This window comes from Heliconius melpomene, chromosome 10, assembly GCF_056956725.1.
Source record: "Heliconius melpomene rosina isolate 202511_hmr_F chromosome 10, ASM5695672v1, whole genome shotgun sequence".
Classification (NCBI taxonomy): Eukaryota; Metazoa; Arthropoda; class Insecta; order Lepidoptera; family Nymphalidae; genus Heliconius; species Heliconius melpomene.
The window spans coordinates 16,207,705-16,229,889 of NC_140398.1; the positions used below are offsets into that span (position 1 = coordinate 16,207,705).

Here is a 22,185-nt window from a genome sequence, read left to right on the forward strand (position 1 = left end):
TTATAAATTTTCATATATTTTCGAACTTTATTTGTTGTTTATAATTAATTTAAAATACACTTTGATTCTCTTCTTATTTTATTTGATATTGTCCGCTAAAATTATCCTACTTAATAGAGAGAAATGTTTAGTTATTTCGTAGAGTCGATATCTATGTACGCACGTACGGACAACTTTAGGTACTTTTTCTAATATTAAGAATACCTATCCTTTAGTTACTTTTAATCCTTTTGTTAGTTCATTTCAATAACTCAGATAATTTTTTCTAATAATGTGTATCTACTTATTATTCTTTTTGATTATTTGAGCTTATATTTTCTTACTAATTCTATTGAGAATTGAAAATAATTTCATGAATATATTTAATAAATATTCTTATAGTTGAAGCAGGCGTAGCCGCGTCCGGGTCCACTAGTTGTATTATACTCGTCATCCATTTTATATAACTGTCTCGTTTATAACATTTAAATTCATTCTCTTCTTTCATTATATCTTATCTCAGTGCATACGCACATTTATCTTTAACCGTTCTATTTAATCAATGACGCATATGCAATATGAACTTCTTATATTTACCACAATATATACAGATAACACATCGGGAAAACATAAAAATTAGAGCAAAATTAAAACAATTTTTTTTATTGCTTCACGCTGTATCCCGCACACAGCAAAGTAGGCAGGAGGAATATTGTGTTAAAATTTCATTTCCTCGAGTGGGAATAAAGCCCATGGTCACGATTGGCTTTTAATGGCCTAGCCTTATTTGGTTTATATAGATTATAATATTATATTACATATACCAGCGACGCGTAACGACATTTTAGCATTGACATTTTGGAGGAACGCATTGATCAAATGTATCGAGATATCCTGATTAACATAACGACATACATGCTTTACAAAAAATATTTTAATAATATACATATTAATGATATTATAATAATGAATAAACATACAAGTATATCATATTAGTTACCGAAGAACGTCGATTATCGACATCGTCATAAAATCCTTTTAAGTTGGTAAAATTAAGATATTGACACTCCAAGAAACTAGAAAGTAGCTTCAACCTTTTTTAAGGCAAGGAAAACAGAAGGACCTTAGAACTAAAAAAGTTTCCAAGAGGCACATCTTCAATTTTACTTAGCGGACTTTAAAAAATTGAAGATTTGAATTTAATTTAAGATTTTTAAAAAATACTTATTTAAAGGGACCTAATGTCTATGTAATCTGCCTTTCCGCCTGTCTGTCGAGACATTGCATCACTAGTGGCGGAACCCAACGCCACGTTTTATGAAAAGAAAGTGTAAAAAAAAACTGGCTCCGAATCTGTACTTTTAGTTATTTATGTCATTTTCCCTTTCATGTTTTTTCAAATTTCGTATTTTTTGATGTAAATGTAAAATTTAGTTATTTTCAAACATTTTATCCCCTTTATAACAATAGTAGTTGTAACGTCAAGCATGTTGGCGGTCACTTTGCGTAGAACGCCGTAACCGGACACCATACAGGTATAGCTTTACCGAGTCGCGGTTACGTAGTTTGTGCAACGTTTTGGTGTCGGTAACCACCGCTCACTACAATGCCCATACTAAATCTAGTTCAAGGATATTTTGACATTATTATAATTATTATATTTATTGTATTGATCAATTGTTTCTGAGTTATCTTGTTTCTTATAACCTTATATGGAGTGTTAGATATCAGTAAGTATTGTATGTGAAATCTGTATTTGTATGTGATCAAAACAATATCTCTAGAAATCCAGTTACCTATCTTTCAATACATGCGGTCGTAGCGTTTGAAACATGAATTATTTTTATATCGTCGCTATGGTAGTGACGGCGAAGTGCGGCGTTAAGTTCAGTCACTCAACACGCAATATCTCGAAAATAGGGCAGTGAGTTGGGCACGAAGTGTCTTAACAGTAAATTCTCTCTGCAGCAGAGAAAATCATCACAAGATTAGGACCTTAAACCTTTAGTTATGTTTACATCCCTTAGCATAGTGTTACAGTAAATTTTGTGACTCTCTATTATCCCATCAATTGAAATATTCTCCCTTACTAAAAGTTTTAATATGCATAGTAATGACGGGAATATATTTAATTCAAGTTCAATTCAAATAATTGATAATTCTTATAAATCAGTTTTCGCCACTGCTCTAAGTCAATAATTGTATTAAAAAATTAAAAATGTATATTATATAATGAGTGGGTAACGGAAGTGTCTTCATGGGAACGGAGTAACACTCGGTTTCCATTCTCCCTCAGTCTACACTGCTACGTGCAGAATACAACGCGAAGCTATGAAAATATATGTTTTGATACAAAAATGCCCCTATTTTGCATCCTTGAAAAGGTTCATTATTTTTCATGGTGTAGGCTTAGAAAATAGGTGCTCAGCAGAGTTGCTTCGTTAAAAGAATTAGGTTATGCCATTTTCATCGTTTTCTGTGGAATGTATATTACTTATTATATGAAGGTAAAATGTACAGTGCTGTGCGATGTTTACAAATATTATTTGTTTTTTAGGCCACTCATGGCACAGGGCACAAGTTGTGGGTTCGATTTTCACTCGATTTTCATTTTCTCGCTCTGGTAAAGAGGTGAGCGGCGTTGAGTTCCCCCGCTCAACACGCAATATTTCCAGAATTCGGTAGAAAGTGGGATACGGAAATGTTTCAATGGGACCGGAAAAAAACTTATAATTCACTCGCGTTAAGTGAGAAATGCACAAATCACTATAATCACTAGAACTTATAGCATATTTTGTATCTAATCCATATGCCGTCGACTCCGCGCATATACAATTTTTATGTTTTTACATTTTTTTCGAATTCTTTTAATTTAAATACCACTCACTTAAGCGTTGTCCTAAGGTCTGTATTTATAAATCGTTAAAATGGTGGCCCACCAGCACAAGGGTGTGCCTATAACGCAACGGTTGTGGGTTCGATCCCCACTCGAGGAAGTGAAATTTTTATTTACGTTTACATTTCCATTTCTTCGCTCTGGTGTCGATGCAAAGCGCGGCGTTGAGTTCTGCCACTCAACACGCTTGCCTCCAGAATTCGGCAGAAAGTGGGGAACAAAGTGTCTTAACACTAGTTCCCTCTGCATACCATGCTGTGTGCGGGATACAGCGTGAAGCTGATTTTTTTTGTATTTTGATTTCTTTCTGATTTTGTTTCAGTTGGAATTAACTATACTTGTCAATTAAATTATTCTATTATTCGAAAATCTGTGTCTATTAGACATTTTGAATTAAAAAGAAACAGCAAATTAACAACGTTAAGATAACATAAATACAAAATTATACAAGAAATACCGAAAAGTATATAAATATTACAAAAAAATACCTAAAAATATATTTTTGTATAGTAAAATACACTTAAATAAATATATTAAAGGTACAGCTTATACTATTATCTCTTTACATTGTGGTTTGCAATAACTATCTTAACAAAATGTAATAAAAATACTTGCTTGAGCATTGGACGTGCCAGTGATACCTACATATATAACTGTAGAATAAATCGTTTAAAAATAACTTAACAAAATTATATTTTTATTTATATTTAACTATTTGATTTTAGTTTTCAATAATAAATGTATTTTTTTAATAATTTTAATAAATATGGCAATAGTATTGCAGAAATGTAATTGACAAGTAGTTTTTTGGTCTTATCTAACGTATAGATAAGCTTTGCTCAGTGATATATCCGGTCATCAGTCTCTTTATACTTGCATTTTGTTATTAATTGCGCATTAACAAAAGTTCATTAAAACTTAAACAATTACAGTGTTAACAGTGATTTGTGAGGCATAGTGAGATTTTTTTTTCAGTGTACCCTCAAAAATATATAGTAAACTAGCTTCCATAGTTTTAAAATTTATATAATTATTTATTTTTATTAAATGTCTATCTTTAGTACATTTTTAAACTATAATAAGTGAATATATTATCGAAATTTTATATAAAGATACTGCATTAGCATAATTATATCTTATAGATTCACGAAGTAATTTAATACATTTTTTTTATTTTGATTCCACAAACTATTATAAAAAAGAACTTTTGACATTTAAGAACTATATTTTAGATCGGTTCAGTGAAGTTAGTGTGAGATTTGTAATTAAATGCAATAATTGCCAACGGACAGTTCTGGAAAGTGTTAAAAATTAATAAGTTTCTTATATTTATTTGTTCTATTTCGTGTGGAGATGTCATCTAAACACATAAGAAACGTAAGTTATTATTAACACTTTTTGACAGTTTAGACTCATACCCCGTTTTATCGACGAATATCGACAATGAATATATATTTTTTATTTAAGATTAATCAATTTGTAAAGGGTTTAATGGATCTATATTACTAAACTAACTAAACTTAACTTTTAAATTATTTTATTTATATTTAAGAATATTTTTTTAAAAAGAATTTTAATATTTTTTTATTACTTTTAAATTTACATATTACACATAAATAATTATTATATATAAATATTAATGCAAAAATATTTTAGTGTTTTAAAAAAATACTATATAAGCTACAAAGAAAATTATTCGACGTTTTTGAATTAAAATCTCATTTATTTTTTTTAGTAGTTCTAGTCTTAGCAGGTTTATGCGAAGTTACTAAATAAAAAAAAATGCTATTTTTTATTCACATATCATAAATTTTTGGAAAAAATATGTAAGTTTGAAACAAATAATAATATCTAGTATAATATACAACGTGTGTGAGTTTAAGGCGTTATCTCAAAAAAATATCTCCATGAAAATTATAAAAGAAACAGGATTTTACTATATATTTTTTATTAAAATTAGAATACTGTTAAATTTAGCTTTTTATTAATAAGTTAAGGAAGTTTTGTTAAAATACATTTACTTAAATATTTTGGTGGTCATCTATGATATAAATGTATCTAGAGGTATACTTTGATTAAAGTCAAAATGTCGAAATATAAATTTCAGTTTTCTTTTAATAATTTAACTACTATAGATATTGACAGTTGATTGGCAGGAATTAACGGAAATGAGAATTAGAAGTCGAGGTCGGCTTAGCGTCTTACATAGTATTACCTAATACTAAGTATCTTGAATTATGTCCAAAGGTTATACATAATAATAACAATATTTCAAAAATAAAAGATAATATCTAGGTAGCAATTATTGTTAGTAACTATTATATTACTTACAAATATTTTTTCTCATTTATAATATTAGTAAGTATGTACTTCCATTTTAACATTAAATTATTTTTAAAAATTTAATTTATTTAATAAACATTATTTATTTATTTAAAAATATGATATATATTTTAAATTCAGCAACTATACGTTACACCAATAGGCATCTAATATTTAAAATTCTCACACGTGTAAACGAGTTCTTAAATACCGTTGCTTAAAGTATATGCGTGTTCTGTTGTAGTACATATATATACTCGTGAATTTAATTTGGAAAAATATTATTCACAAATAATTATATTTGCATATAAGCATTCGGAGGATTGAAATATTATTCACCTTCTCTCTGGCAACAGAGCAGTGTTGATTTTCGTTACTCAACACGCGAATTGTTGTGAAAAATGGGCTGGCCTCAGTTGGTACGAATTTGAAATATTATATGGGCACGCTCGAAACACCATAAATTATGAACTGAACTGAATATTATATATTCTTAAAGTATTTCTTTATATAACTCATTTTACTAGATATTTAAAACGTATAAGAGGATAACTGTGTGTACCTACATGTAAATACGATATCGATACATGCATTTTGCTTACAGATTTTTAAATAATTGAAACTGATTTATTATATTTCATAGAAATAGGTAAAGAGTATTTATTTTTGGATTTGGTTTTATTATTTTAGCTTAAAGCTTTAATGCCGCATATATAGCAGGTTGCTAATTAGCGTGTTTATTGGCGGAACTCAACGCTGCGCTTTGTATTGTTAGAGCGAAGAAAGGAAATAATCAATTTTCTCATAGGGAGATCGAACCCACAAATTTAATACCGTTCACAGTCTGAGTCACGATTTTTCCTTTAATTTTTTATATTAAAAGTAAATATAAAAAAAATTACATTATACAAATATTATGAATAGTAGGTATACTACAATGTAGTATTTCCCTTTGTTGTTTGTTATACGGTTTCTGATCTCTAAAATACCAATAGGTCTCTATAAAATGTAAATATATTATTGATTTAAAATAAATTTGAAATCCGTATGGATGGAGCTTTTAAGCTACAGGTTTGTCTGTGTGGATTTAGGAAATATTTCATATTTCCTCATGGTAAAATTTAACCTATACCCTTCAATAATAAACACTCTACTTTTATAATAACTAATATTTTAAATTACAAATTTCTAGTTTTGAAACTAAATACTAGGTCGACTTTTCAAAATTTGTTAATGTTTACCTTACAATTTTATAAATATATTCAGATATCGAAGATTAATACGAAAAGTAAAGCCTCAAAACATATCAAATGATAATTTTCAATATACAAGAAATCAGACCAAAACTGAATTACGTGCGACACTCGCAAGACTGTAAAGAAAGATATCTTATTACAATCTCATTGACTTAACTAGGGAACGTAGGGCTTCACTCACGTTACTCCCATACCAGGTCATTTAGTAATACTGTACTTAGTTAATAACTATACGAGTACAGGCTATAATGAGTATACTGTGGACGAAGGTGCTGAAGTGCTGGAATATTTGTTAAATTATCAATTTTAACTTTTTCGCTATTCACATGAATACTAAATTGCCAACTAGTAGCGTAAGTATTGAATTTACGTGTTTATATCATGAATTACGCGGAAAGTGGGGATGAAAAGTGTTTTAATAGGAGCAGAGTGTCTTAACACTAGGTTCCCAGGTTCCCTCTACGATATATAGCGTGAAGCTGAAAACAAAATTGGTTATAAATGTTGTAAAATGTAAAATATGCATGATATAACGATGAAATCATTTCTTCATATCAATTCATTCAATAAGTATGTGTATAGATTATATTAATACAACTACTTAGTATATATTATAGCATAGCCACAAGTTTAATTTCATTTCCAATAATTGGTCATATACTCATCATACATACAAATATAAAAAAACATTTCAAATAGCACAACATTTCTCAATAGAAAGAGTAAAACATTGTAAAAAACTGTTAATTGAGTTAAAAAAAAAAAAAAAATACCCTTGTTATAGACACACGCACCAGCCAGCTCCGAGAGGCGGGAGCACCTCTACAAAATCCTGGTGATCGGAGAACTTGGCACTGGCAAGACTTCCATCATCAAACGATATGTCCATCAGTTCTTCAGTCAGCATTATCGTGCTACGATCGGAGTCGATTTCGCCCTTAAAGTTCTCAATTGGGACGCGAATACTGTTATACGCTTGCAGCTATGGGATATAGCAGGTTGGTTTAGTTAATTTTTTTTTCAGCTTCACTTTATCAGAAGTAGAGTAGCCAGAGAGAACGGAGTGCCAAACGATTCGCTATGGTCTCTGTATCTTTCGCCTTGTCCAATGTCAACGTAGCTGAAGTCTATGAATTTGATATGAAAAAAAAAACAGCTTCATTTTTTTGCCGCACAGCGAGGTAGAAGGAACTTCCCTAGATTCCTTCCCTAGAAAGGTTTGTCTTAAACTTTTAGAAACCCCGTTTTCCACACACCACCCGGCACCATTCAACACGCAATGTCTTCAAAATTGGGCTGTGCATTGAGAACGGAATGTCCCTCTGCCTACCCAGCTATGCTGTGCTGGATACAGCGTTAAGCTAAAAATGATTATATTAAACACAAAAAAGTTTTTATAGATTGATAATTTAACAGATGTCAATTTTAAATGTTAATTATTTTAAAAGTCATTGTTGTGTTTGAAAAGATTTTCAAACAGCGAGCAATGGATGATATGGGATTGATGTTCTCATGGATGTTTATGATTCTCATGATAATTTATTTGCTGCTCTTCATGGCTTTGCTTATAATGATTCCTTATTGATGTAAGAATTGATTTTATTTGCTTTTATTATGTATTTTTTAGACTTTATATATGCTAGTGAATATTGTTTTAAAATATTTGTATTTATTTAAGCATCCTATACTCTAATCTAAAATTTCAAAAGCTATTGCTATAATTATAAGTGGGCTATAAACGTAAAGTTCTATTTCTTCCTATTTGTTTAGTAAAATAAAATCTTCTCGTTAGAGCTTTCTTACATTTGTCCACTTCTGGTGGGAATTATCTGTAAGTCAATCATTAGCGCACGATTAAGGGTTCGAGTCCGACGCGGAGGAATGAAATATTTAACATTTTTTATTTCCTCGCTTTTAGATTTCTTTTAAATAGTGTGAACAATGATGGTTAGCATTGTGTCATTGGTTTTAAACTAGCTTTCATCTGCGGCTTGGCCCGCGTGGTCATATGGAAATAACAATGAATTGTATATGATAAACTCAATTTATGTGTAGTGCATTACGTCAAAATTATTCACGTGATGCAATACGGCCCATAGCCTTCCTTGTTAATTGAACTATTTAACATAACAGGAATTTTCAGTTCAAACCAGTTCTGAGATTATCGCGTCAAACCATACCAACTCTTCAGCTTTAAATATTAGACTGATTTAAAGTAATAGTACCAAAATAAATTATAACTGTATCATCAGATCTTTTTACATTTCGAGTCTAGGTGAACACTAAAATAAGCGTCAAAAACTGAAAACGAAACTAATTTTCCACTCATCTTCCAGGTCAAGAGCGTTTCGGCAACATGACGCGCGTGTACTACAAGGAAGCGGTGGGTGCCTTCATAGTGTTCGACGTCTCCCGCGTGGCCACCTTTGACGCGGTCGTCAAATGGAAAAACGATTTAGATACTAAGGTTCAACTGGCTGATGGTTCTCCGATACCCTGTATATTGTTGGCGAACAAGGTGAGAGTTATATGGAAAAGATTTTACAAAAACATAGTACTTACAGTGATGCTGAAGGAAGGTCACGTATAAACACATGAGGACCTCCAGAGGGCATTTTAATGACGGACTTAATAACAGTGGACGAGGCAAAAGAGGTATGCGCAGACCGTACTTTCGCTTTGACCACCCTGCCAGGGATCAGCGTGAAGCTAAACAAATATAGTTTCAATATATCACTAGCATCAAACATATACAATCATATGACGTCCATATATCAGCAATTATTTTTTACTTTCCTGATTGATTAGGCAGAAAGAACCTATTTGCATGCATCTTATAGAGATGTGTGTGTGTGTTTCTTTTTGTATTACAATAAAGTAATTAATCAAAATAAATTAGTTTACCTTAATTAATTATATTTAATACTGCACAGGAAAGAGAGAGAGAAAGAGAGAGAGACATAATTATATTTTAATTTATTGCATAATTTTGTCCCTCAGTGTGACCAACAAAAAGATGGTATAATAAATTCTCCCACAAAAATGGACGAGTACTGTCGGGAGAAAGGCTTTGCGGGGTGGTTCGAGACGTCGGCGAAGGAGAATATTAATATAGAAGAGGCGGCACGTTCGTTAGTACATAAGGTGAGCTTAAGTAAAAAAACTAAATTTATATGAATTTTCTTATTAATTGATGTTTTATTTTTAGTAGGTACATTAAAATAATAAAGGCAGCAACAATTAAAGGTAAAGGGGCAACAATTTTTATGGAACTTTTCTGTAATTAACACATTATGTAAAGAAATACACAATCGAATATAGAATATCCTTCTTTTTTGAAGTCGGTTAGTCATAATTATCAAAAACAAAATGAATCATTATTACTATTTACCTATCGAAGCATTCATTGTAATTGCTATAAAAACTTGGTCAGACACTATTGTGTTTACTGCAATTGTAATCAATTTAATTGGTTTTTTATCTAAATTAATAATCTGAATAAATTTGAGACCGTTGTGGCGCAGCGGCACAAGCGTGTTGTAATTGCGACAGATATTGGTTCGTCTCCCACTCAGGGGAATTAAATATTTAATATTTGCAATTCAAAGCACGGCGTCCGCCACTCTACACGTAATGCCTTGAGAATTCAGCGAAAAGTGAGGAAGGGAAGTGTCATAATGGGAAACGGAATGGCTTAACACTATGTTCCCAGGTTCCTTCTGCGTGCTAAAAAAAATGAAACTTGAAGGAAATAAATATAAATTCCAAATTCGAACTGGCAACCTAATTACCATTTATTCTTATGAATCAAGCTCATATGTATGTACAATATACATGTATGATTTAAGTATGGTTACATCGATCTTTCTAGAATCGATAAGACTTCAATTCCTTTATTAATTATCTTAAATGAGATTTCCTTAGCATAACCTGTTGCGAAACAACTGTCAGTGCAGTTTTAAAAACAGCCTTTTCTGCATAAATCATTTTTTCTTCAAGTATATAGGTATGTGAATTGTGACATGGTACAGTTAAAGTGAAGTTGCTAAGTGATTCCAAAAAAATTAATTTTTCATTTAAGAATAATTTGTAAAAATGGTTGTGAGTTCTATTCCCACTCCAAGGAATTGATTATTTTTATTTTCCCGTCGTTTCAACATTCCACATGTAATGTTTCTAATTGAGAAGAAAGTGGGAAACTGAGTGTCTTAACTTTAGGTTCTCTATCCATGCCACATATCCAAAATATTATTGTGACTTAAGGTGTCATATATAGTATCAATCCGTTTCAAGTAAAATTTTTTCGATATAACAAGCTTTAATATTTTTTAAAATGTAATTTCCAAAATAATAATTTCCGAGATTATAGATCTAGACAGACAGGTAGACCATAAATAATTATTATTTCCTAAGGCAAAAAAACACTTCGTGTTTAGATAAATTTATAACATCTATTACCATTAATATTAAATAGTTTTAGATAAATTCAAGTTATTTATGTGTTTTAAAAGATACGTTTGTAAATGCTAAGTGTAATAGCAATTACATGTCAATTTATCATAGTTTATATGAATAATTAAAAAAATGAATTACTATGTTCAGTTTTTAGTGAATATTTTATTCGAAATGTTGTCAATTGTACATTTCCATAATAACAATATGTTGTTTTGTACGCCAGTCGTGGGGCAGGAGCATAAGCGTGCGACAATAGATGCGACAGGAAATAAAATATTTATTACTCACTTAGATGTCGAGGCAAAGCGCTGCGTTGAATTCCGCCATTCAACACACAAAAATCCAGAATTTTGAGGAAAATGGGAAACAGAAGTGTTTTAATGAGAACGGAGTGTCTTAATACTAGGTCACCAGGTTCCCTCTGTTTCTGCCTTCTATATATAATATATGTATTTACGTGGGTAATTCAAGGTATTTCTCAATAGTATATAATTATAATTCTCAGAATACTTTCAAAATATGACACAACATGTCGACTTTATTTTTAAATACATAATTGTGTACAAAATCACGTTAAGCATAAGTAGTTTTCGATAAGCTTAATATTTGGGCTTGTCGTCCAAAGGCAAAAAAATATTTCGTGATGTCTAATCTAATTAAGTATCAAATAGTTATTAAGTACCTACCCATCAAATATGAGACTAGCCAACGTATATGCACATCGATCCAAATGAAGCTTTTCAATGATTAAAATCAACTTCAGACTGTATCCCGTACACAGCAGGGTAGGAAGAGGGAACGTAGTGTTAAGACACTCACTTTTCTTCAAAATAATGAGGCATTTCGTGTTGTTTGTGGGAGTTCAGTGCCGCGCTTTGCCTCCACATCAGAGCCATGAAATGAAAAGTAATTTAATATTTCATTTCTTCGAATGGTGATCGTACCTACAACCAGTCGCGTTTACATAGCATACACTTGTGCGTCTCTGCGCCACAAGTCCACGATTAACCAGATTTTTTTTAATGATAAAGATTAAAAATTATTTTTACAAGAAATTTAATTAGCAGTTTCTTATTGTTTGCTAATTCAATTTTAGCAATTATAAATCGTTACCATATAGGTTAGTACTATGGTGGAGGAAAAAGAGTGTGGAAGTCGATACAAAATATTATTCTTTCAATAGCCAATCCATCTCAGTCCAATTTTTTATTACTGATTTAATTAAAAATACTTAAATATAGATGTATATAACTAATATTATTTATACATACATATATTATTTATAAGACGTAGAATATTAAAACTATGATATGAATATTAATAACATTTGTTAAAATATATGTATGTAATTTATGTCAAATTTATAAGATTTTAAAAATTAACTCAACACGCAATGCTTCATCCGACCGAAAATGAAAAACGAAGTGTCCTGACACTACGAAGCGTGAAGCTGAAAAAAAAATTCGTTGTATTATATAGCGGCTGCTAGATTATTAATATGAAATTAATCATAATGTAATACGCTTGCGACGTGAACTAACTAAATTACATTTTCAATTAATGATCGTCATTGGATGTGATGGTTTTACAAATAATAATTATATTTACATTAGAATACTATTAAAATACCACCGTGTTTAACTCGTTCACGCACGCGATGACTGTAGATTCACCTGTATCCCGAAAATAGTCCTCGATTTTCACTTTCTGCGCTCAGTTTTTGAGACATTGACCGGTTTCAGAAAACTGTCCAAATTTTAAATGTTATCGTTTACTTTATGTAAGGCATCCCACAATGTTTCTATAAAAATGGAAAGAGGTGATGGGTTAATATATCAATAGATTCTCTCCATTTGTCTCTTGTTACTTTAATGTAGTCATTGTCGATACTTAGGTATAAGTAATTCAATCATTGCATCAATTATGCATGTGATTATTTTAGCCTTGTTAAAACAAATTATCGAGAAAGACAAACTCTGCTTTAGTATATTTTTCACATTTTGACGAATAGGTAAATCATCTTCTGTTTTTCATTTTTGGTCGAAATTTTGTAACTAAAGTCTTCACTATTTTAGAACGAGGAACCACCTAAAAAATCTCACGGCGATAACGTATAGTCGTTAAGTTAAAAAAGTAAATACAATAAAAATAATCAAATGTATCCAAACTATTATCCATTTTCCATGAAACAACCGGTTTCGAATGGAAACATCCAGAAGTTCAACGCATTCTGGTATTTGGACTGGTTCGTCGTGTAGATTTTAGCTTGATATTATTTTATAGCTATAGCTTAAGTACGCCGCCTTTTTTAATATTTATATTTTTTTCATATTATGAGGGGGGTTTTGTTTTATTTGAAAAGGAGACATTTGTTTTTCTTTAGTTTTACGCTGTATCGCGTTGATAGTTGATGTTATTCATAAATTTGTTAAAATCTGTAGTTAAGAGATTGTTATTTTATTATGCTTATATAATAAATATTTCTCTCAAAATTTTCAGCCTAAAAAGTCTAAAAGAAAAGTCGTATAGTATAAGCTATTTCATTTTGAATAAACAAACTAATACTTTTGTAATAATAAAAAGCTTATTGCTGTCATTTATGTGGAAATGTCACCGATAAGTCAGCATTTTTATGGCTTTACTTTTTTTATAAAATTTGGACAAGGTGATCTTTTGGGGTTTATATTTCTAGATTTTGTTTAGTTGACGTCAAAGGTGTTTTTTAAATTTAATTTAAGGTGAAGGTCAATTTAGTTACCTATTAAGAACATTACATATTGTTTTGATATGTGGGCGTTGAATGAAATATTTTGTATAAAAAGTTCCTTTTAGGAGTCTCTTAAAATATTAAATTTTAGTGATCCAAGAAGGAATGCGGTTTCATCATACCGTTGTCGTTATAAATAATGGCGCCGTTAATTTACTTATGCAACATCGTTACTAAGAAGCTACTAACTTATGTTAATGATTTATCTACCTACTTGTTTAGAGAAATATTGCGCAATGTATTGTAATATTTATTTTTTATTTAATTTTTTATCTTCACGATGTACCCTGTTAACTTAGTGTTAAGACACTTTCGGTCTTCACTTTCCGCCAAATACAGGAGGCATTGTGTGTTGAGTGGTAGAACTCCTTGAAACGCCTTTGTCTTGAAAAAAATAAGCTTTCGCCCTTTTTTTGGAACATTCAATTATTTGAAACCTTATTAAAAAAAAACATACCCAACTAGTTAACCTACTTCCCCAAAATATGTATAAAAATGTCGTAATTTTCTTAGAAATAAAAAAAAGAGATTCGTGTAACTCTTAACTCTGAACGGATCTTTCTATATTGTTTCCATAATACAATTACAAAAATATATTTTTTCTCCAGATCCTTCTCAACGATAAGTTACTGCAGAGCAACGATAAGGATGGAGAGAAGTTCGCCCTCGACCACAAGATCGCCAACGGGGAGAACAATCGCGACCAGAGCTCCGGCAGATCTTGCGCCTGCTGACCGACACCAGACCTAGCACTGATACCCTGCAAAATTACCATTTTTCTATGTTTTCCAACTTTTAACATGCATTTTTTGTTGTGTAAAGCAAAACTAAGTAGTACACTGGTTTTTTTTATTTAAAATGTTGTTCATTTTCTTATTGTTCCACAGTAGTTCCTTATTATTGTTTGTTTTGTTAATTAAATAATTTTAGTGTACATTTTGCAGTGTATTTTCTATAGTAACTCTACCATCGAATTTTATTTTCGTTATTTCTTATGTTATACATACATACATGTGTTTGCATGACATTTATATGAAATGCCTGAAACACACGTAACAACTAAGAATCTATATTTAATTTGAACAATTTCATTTTATACCGTTTTATAGCTTTAATATGTATTTGTTGAATAACTTGTTTTTTTTATATTATGCAAGTAATTAGAATTTTGTGAATGAGTTTGTTTTTATTGAAAATTTCTGGTATAAGGATGTAACTTACATATTATACATATTTAAATAGTGTTATTCTTCCTATATTTTTTTCTCATAATTAGAAACTTTAAGTATGACAGCAATACATTTTTACCAGCTTTGTTGAATTCATTTAACAAAGGTGGTAAAAATGTATTGCTGTCATACTTTATGTATAAATTGTTAATAATACTTTAGAGTATGTGAATATGTAGATTATGTCCTTTTACACTGAACCTGAAAAAAAAAGTTTAAACAATACACACTATACAAAGAAAGTGTTCTAACGCCATTTATAAAAAAAATATCTATCTAACATACAAAAAAAGCGATTTTTCTTATTTATAATATATTGGTGCGTTATTATATTAAAACAAATAAATAATAATATCTATAGTATTTAGATGTACGATGTATCAAAGTGCCTCTTGATCGAATTTCTTACTATGTGGGTAGTTGTAATGTAATTTCTTTTAAAAGTTCAAGTGCCATTTTCGGCTTGAGTCATATATAACGTAATATTATTATAGATTAGTGCGAGTATATTATTAATATTTGTGTTATTTTATTGTAATAAGTATTACTGTATGAGAGCGTGTGAAGTTATTTTAAAGTAATAAAATGTTTTGACATTATGATTGATCTTTGATTTTTCCTTTTTATACGTTTTTGGTTAGTAATAAATCACTCGTCTCTCTTCTATTTAAATGTTTTTTTTTCTTTTTTATTTCCATATATTACGATATATTAAAAATGTTTTTTTTTTGGTTGACTAAAACTGGTTTCTTTTGAGTAAACTTAAATGATTGAAATCAATTGTAGTAGTAAGCTCCAAATTTAGTACTAATTTGTGATTACATTATCACGTTCACAAGAAATATAAATCACTTAAGACTGCTAAGATCAGTTTATCTATAATAGTAAGTATGTTCGTATATAATTGTAGGCACAAAATACGCATACATAAATATGTAGCTAAATTATTAATCAAATTAAATATCCAACATTAAATAATCTACATATTCATAGTGTCAGTTTCACTTACGCGTTAGATAAAAACGTCTATTATCGATAAATCATCGGTTAACTTCTAAAGATATTTGCGCTGTCTAAGTCTATGTGCTATACCTACTAGCACTTTATTTGAAATCATTGTGGGCTAAAATCCCACTGGTGGGAATTTAATTTATTATGATAATATAATGAGATAGTAAAAACTGATAACGGACATAAAACTATTAGGCCTGAAAAGGAACATTATAATTGTTTTTGAAGACAGAATAGTTTTAGAATCATTATAAACTTGTTAAATTATAAGATATAAAGAAATAGCTTAGCAATAGGTCAAATAGGTGTAAAGCGTGATGAGTATGTATCGACGACATATTAAAATCAAAGGTCTAGAACATCTCATGTGGAATTTTAAATGCCGATATTAATATTAAAAGAATGTATGTATAAATATGCCTTTTTTATTCATAAGTCATATAAACATTTTTCCGTCATCGTTTATCATTGACATAATATATACCTACGCCCAAAACATATTTCTAAACACCTACATATAGGCCTATATAGATTAATTAATTATTCAGGCACGCGTTTCTAACCGGATTTTAAAATATGACAGTAGTTGGATATATCAAATAATATTATTTATGAAATAACGGCCAGTCAAGCTTTTTAGAGGTCAGTTGTGGCGCAAGAGCACTACAGTGTGACTTTAATGCGACAGGGCTTATAGAAGGGGTGTGCGTACGATTCCCACTCAGAGAAATGTAATATTAAATATTTTCATTTCCACGCTCTGGTAAAGACGCATATCTCGGGGTTGAGTTCCGCCACTCAAAACAATGTTCCCAAAATTTAGCGGAAAGTGGGAACGGATGTCTCTTAACACTAGGTTCCCAGGTTCCCTCTGCCTACCCTGCTATATGCGGAATACAGCGTGAAGCTATAAATAATAAATAACGACAATTATAGCGTCTATAAATAATTATTAAATTAAGCTTTTTTGGAGAAGCCATCAATATATAAAACTATTTAAATAAATTCCGGTTGTGGTTATGTTAACAACGTGGCTTATTTTATAATATACTGGCATTTGATGTTACCTAAATGTTTAGGTATAATCAATACCGTATAAAGGAATTTTAAGACAGCAGATCTAAATAAATTAATAAATTTATTTAATATTTTAATCTCCTCGCTCTGGTAACCAGATACAAATTGTTATAGTTGAATAGGCTTTGTTTTATAACAAAATTATGAGTTTGTGTCTGGCTGATTTATTGTAAATAAAAGGCCAGATCTGTGGTCCATTTGATTGTTCGGGGGAATAAAGCCTTTTCATTTGCCCGCTCTTGTAAGAAAAAATGAGGCGTTGAGTTCCACCATTCCGTTTGAGCGGAAAGCGGAAAACACCATTATGACACATAGCTACACTTTTAATTAATTTTTTTTTTACATAATAATGTAAGTAGTAAGTATTATAATAATAATAATACTCTTTTTTTGCATTCATTAATTTTAAACATATACTATATTATATTTGTTTATTGATCTCGGACTGTACACTGTACTACAAAATGAGTAAAAGGGATACTATAACAATTCGAAGACCAGTTCCATGAATATTCTACTACGGTGGCTATGAAACCCGTACTCAATTCACTAAGTCACATATTATTTTGAATGTCACTTTGCGTTCTTGGCTTACAATTTAACATAAGTAGTACGCTTTTCTTCGAACACTTGAAGAAACCAGCGTTCATGTTTTTAATAACAGTGTCTTGAGAAAACACGTTTTTAGTAGCGGTGTCTTAAAATGGTTTTTTTTGGCCACACTGTATCCCGAATACACCAGGGTAGGCAGACTGAATGTAAGGATTAAGACACTCCGTTTCCCATATTCCACCGAATTCTGGTGGTATTGTGTTGAGTGGTGGAATTCAACGCCGTTCTTTGCCTCCGCACCAAAGCGAAGATATAAAAATATTAAATATTTCTTTTCCTCAAATGGTAATCAAACCCACAACCTGTCGCGTTTAGTCACACGCTAGGGCCCACAACGGGCCTCAATGGTGTACCTACAAAATTAAGTATACAGGGTGGAATTGTCAGCACCACTTTAAATGAAACCACAATTTTAACTACTCTATAAAAGCCTAATATAATTCGGAGAAAAAATAATTCCCAAAAATGAAAAAGTTATTTTTTCAAACAAAATAAATAATAAAATTATCGTTTTAAAATAAAACGCCATTTGTAGAGTATAACATAGGCACGCACACACTTACCCGTCAAAGCGGCAACGTCGCATACGTATGTGTGCGTGACATGAAATACAGGTATGGATAAAAATCGTAAAATGAAAAAAAAATCCTACGTCTAAACTGTTGAGGTACCTTGATTAATTTTTTTAATTCTGTGTTGGAAATATTTTACCCTATATGCAGTTTCAGTAAAAGAAGCGCTGCCTCTTCCACCCTGTATATGGCGAGCCAACTGTAACGATTCACAAAAACTTGTTCTACACGATCTTAACAATTTTGCGAGACTGACAAACATGTATATGGACGAAATAATTGGTGTGACATATGTCCACGGTGAAGGTAGTTACGTCGGAGAGGTATTTCACTGTAAATGATCAATATATTTTGTTTTTATTTTGCAGGTGACTCAGCCCCAAGCGAAATATTTATTAAGATCGAGCTGACTATTTAAGAAAACACGTTAGAATTTGACAGCAATGTCGTATATTTGGTCAAAAAGGTTAGGTGAAATACGTTAAATGAAATCAAATTATAATTAACTTTTTAATTTATGTATTAAAAACTTGTAACAAATAAAAAATATTAAAATATATACAAAGTGAAGCTGAAAAATCAACTGAGACCAGTCGTTGCGCAAGGGCACAAATGTGTGACTGTAAACGTTGTGGGTTCGATTTCGAAGCGAGGCAATTAAAAATTTAATATTTTCATATTTTCATTTTAATTTAATATTTTCTTGGCTCAATTCGAAGGGAGGTGGGGAACGGCAGTGTCTGAACGGGAAGCGGAGTGTCTTAACATTAGGTTCCGAGATCCCCTATGCCTACCCTACTATTAGCGACATACTGTGCAAAATTTTGGAAAAAAATTAAATATTTGTTTATTTTTCAAACATTTTTTATTTAAATTGATAAAAATTACGTGTAGCAAGAAAACAAACAAACAGCATAAACGATAAGAAATTACCTTACGGGTCGTTAAAACTGCATTGACCTTTTAATTTTGTAAATGAGCATGAAGCTTCTCTTTTAAATGCTGCTATTAAATAATTATTTATAACATAAAAAGTAAAAAATTATATATAATATAAAGTTTGTCGTAGTGTATTTTTGTTTATTATAATATATATTATTAATAAATTGCGGTCGTAGCGGCGTTGTGGGTTCGATTCCCGTGAAACGTGAATTATTATTCATCCATACTTTTATTTCTTCGCTCAGGTAACAAGGAAAACGTTACAATCAAATTGTACTTATATAGAAAGTACAATTACTTAATTATTTATCATTAACTAATTATTTTGGGAATGGAGTGTCTTAACAATTATTTCGTAGTTTCTCTCTGCTTATCCTCCTATGTGCGGGATACAATAAAACATATTTAGATTTTTTTTTCAAGGAAAGTTGTGGAATGTAACTAGAGATAATGCAAGTACGAGATTTTAGATGTAACTGTTTCAAAAAGATAACGCGTTAAGTATGCAAATGAACTGGAAACCTTTTATTTGTATTTGCACAGAGATTGTGTTTTTTCACTCATTTTATCAGGACACATATAGTACTTGATAACCGCTCGTCTGCACCAGAGGTGTGTTCTAAAATATTGAGAAGTTGTTACTTAGGACACTAAGAAATTATAATTGAAATTATAATTTTTAGAATTATAATTTATTTGAAATTTTAAAATTATAATTTTTAAAATATTCTTAGTAATGAAATGAAAATTTAATTCTGTGTTCTTGCCTTTATAATTAGTTTGTGATTTTTTGGAAATGGATAACAATGGGGTAAGTAGTTTATACTTTTGACGTGTGATAATGTCCAAGATAAAGTTTAAAAATTAGAATTAGAGCTGGTGATCACTAAAAAAGTAGAAATACTTTGGACGACAACGTAGCTGGAACCTCTCTAGTATTACACGGAGTCGTGGACGGCGTTGATCAGTTACCATACTAAGGGTAGGCACCCACTTTCCACGTTCTGTCCAATTTTCGAGACAATGTGGGGCGGAACTCAACCCCACGCTTAGTGCACCAGAGCAGGGAAATAAAAAAAAATTACTTCACGCTGTATCCCGCACACAGCAGGGTAGGCAGAGGGAACCTAGTGTTAAGACATTCCGTTCCCCGACTTCTAGTGCATGTTGAGTGGCCGAATCGTGTGAGAATAAAAATAATTTAAATATAATAACTATACTGATTGTGTATATCAAACCCACAACCATCGCTCTTATAGAAAGACGCTAACCCACATAACTAAAAAAAAAACAAAAAATCTCTATTATTAACATAGATAAGTTATAAACAGTTTTCTTATATTAGTTTGCTTATTGTTGTGTAAACAATGTTATATCTTCATAGAAGCGTCATACTAATGAGATGTCGCGTCAATATTTGCCTATGATTAAATGGTTGATGACTAGATAGCTACTGAATTATTGTTTACAGTAATTTGTTGCACATATCACTAATTTATTATTAGAGATTTTAAAGTATATAAAAGGGCTCCTATAAATGTACAAAACTAAACTTCTCTTCGCAGTGCCGAAATACGTAAGTTTTGTATTAGGCCGTAGATCTGAGTATATGGCTTGAAGTCCAACTTAATATTTCTAAACTTTCCTGGGACTTTAACTTTAGCTCTTGACAGACAGACAAACGGACAGACATCTTTGTTTTCTTAAAAGGATCAGAACCCTTAAAAAAAACAAATAAAGCTTTATAGTCTCAATATATTATTTAATAATTTATTTATCATTAATATGTACATAAATTCGTGACGGTCGAACAACACAATTACCATTTCTAAAAAATCATTCACGACGGCTTACGACGGTCATCAAATGCACCTTTAGGCAGTTAGAGCCCAATTAAGGTAACGAAAAAAGTTGATGTTGAAAGACACGTTTGTTCCCAAGCTATTACTTAAGCATTATTTATAAATGAATTTGTATGTACAAATTCAGTACATTTATTCTATCTTGGTCAACTTCACGCAGTATCGTGGAAATGGCAAGGTAGCCAGTGGGAACCTTGTGTCATGACTTCAAGGGCAAGGAGCAGCTAATGTCATGACAGTTCATTTTCCTTATTCTGTCAAAATACAAGAAGCTTTTCGCTTTCGTGTTTTACTATTTTTTAAAGCATACTCCTTTTGAAGTATAGAAGTATAACAAACAGAACGTAGAAGTTACTACTTTTCGCCTTATGTCGGGCTAGACCAATTTTAAAATTTCAATTTTAAATATTTAATTTGTTATAAAATGTAGTATAAAGGTAGAAACTAGCTTAATTAATCTAAATTTATTATTATATTTCATTAATTTCAATAGTAACTCATAAAATGATTAAAGATTTAACATGTCATCTAACCTTTAGTGTCTGTATAACATATTGTTTTTTAATATGCTATTTTGAATATAACAGCTATAAATTTTTTCTCGGTTCTTTTTAACGGCTATTACTGTTAGAAATAACGTGTAGGGCCATCAATAATTCGTTACGTTAAATAATAGGTCTGTTTTTATATTAGATAGAGCAAAAAGATTTATGTGAATACAATAATGTACAGTGTTTTTTCATTTTAACTATGGACTTTGCCTCTTGCTTACTAAAAAATATTTAAATGACATCAGTGAAAATTTATGTATGAATAAGATTTCACACTCCTATTTAAATGATTAAAAATTCAATGATCTCAAAGTAAATATTTAATTATACAAAAAAATCAGCATCATCCTATATCCCTCACATACCAGGGTAGGCAGAATGAATCTGGTGATAAACACTGCGTTCCACATTTTCCGAAAATACCTCCAGGTATTGTGTGTTAGTGGCGGAACTCAACACGGATTTGGCCTCTACACCAGGACGAAGAAAAAAATTATTAAATATTTTATTTCCTCGAGTATCACATTTTGTGCCCCTGTGCCACAATTGGCCTAAACTTATTTATATAAAAGCAAAATTTTAATTTTATATAAGCCCCAGATCAAAAATATTACTACTTCGTCTTGGCAAAGTGCTTGCAGCTTCATAAAACGT

The 22,185-nt window shown here is 30.7% G+C and overlaps 1 protein-coding gene across 8 annotated transcripts in view; it reads left to right on the forward strand.

Annotated features, from left to right (window-relative positions):
• Nucleotides 1-15,503, forward strand: part of Rab32 (RAS oncogene family member Rab32) — a 28,260-nt gene extending 12,757 nt beyond the window's left edge. For 6 of the 8 annotated variants that reach the window (XM_085191494.1, XM_085191498.1, XM_085191497.1 and 3 more), the window contains exons 2-5: nt 7,238-7,451; nt 8,790-8,971; nt 9,454-9,597; nt 14,284-15,503. In XM_085191494.1, coding sequence (XP_085047620.1) covers nt 7,238-7,451; nt 8,790-8,971; nt 9,454-9,597; nt 14,284-14,409 — 666 coding nt within the window. In that variant the 3' untranslated portion in view covers nt 14,410-15,503. Of the gene's footprint in view, nt 1-4,102; nt 4,253-6,676; nt 6,807-7,237; nt 7,452-8,789; nt 8,972-9,453; nt 9,598-14,283 lie in introns of those variants that run through there. The other 2 variants (XM_085191500.1, XM_085191499.1) reach the window with 2 other exon arrangements.
• Nucleotides 15,504-22,185: the final 6,682 nt, after the last annotated feature.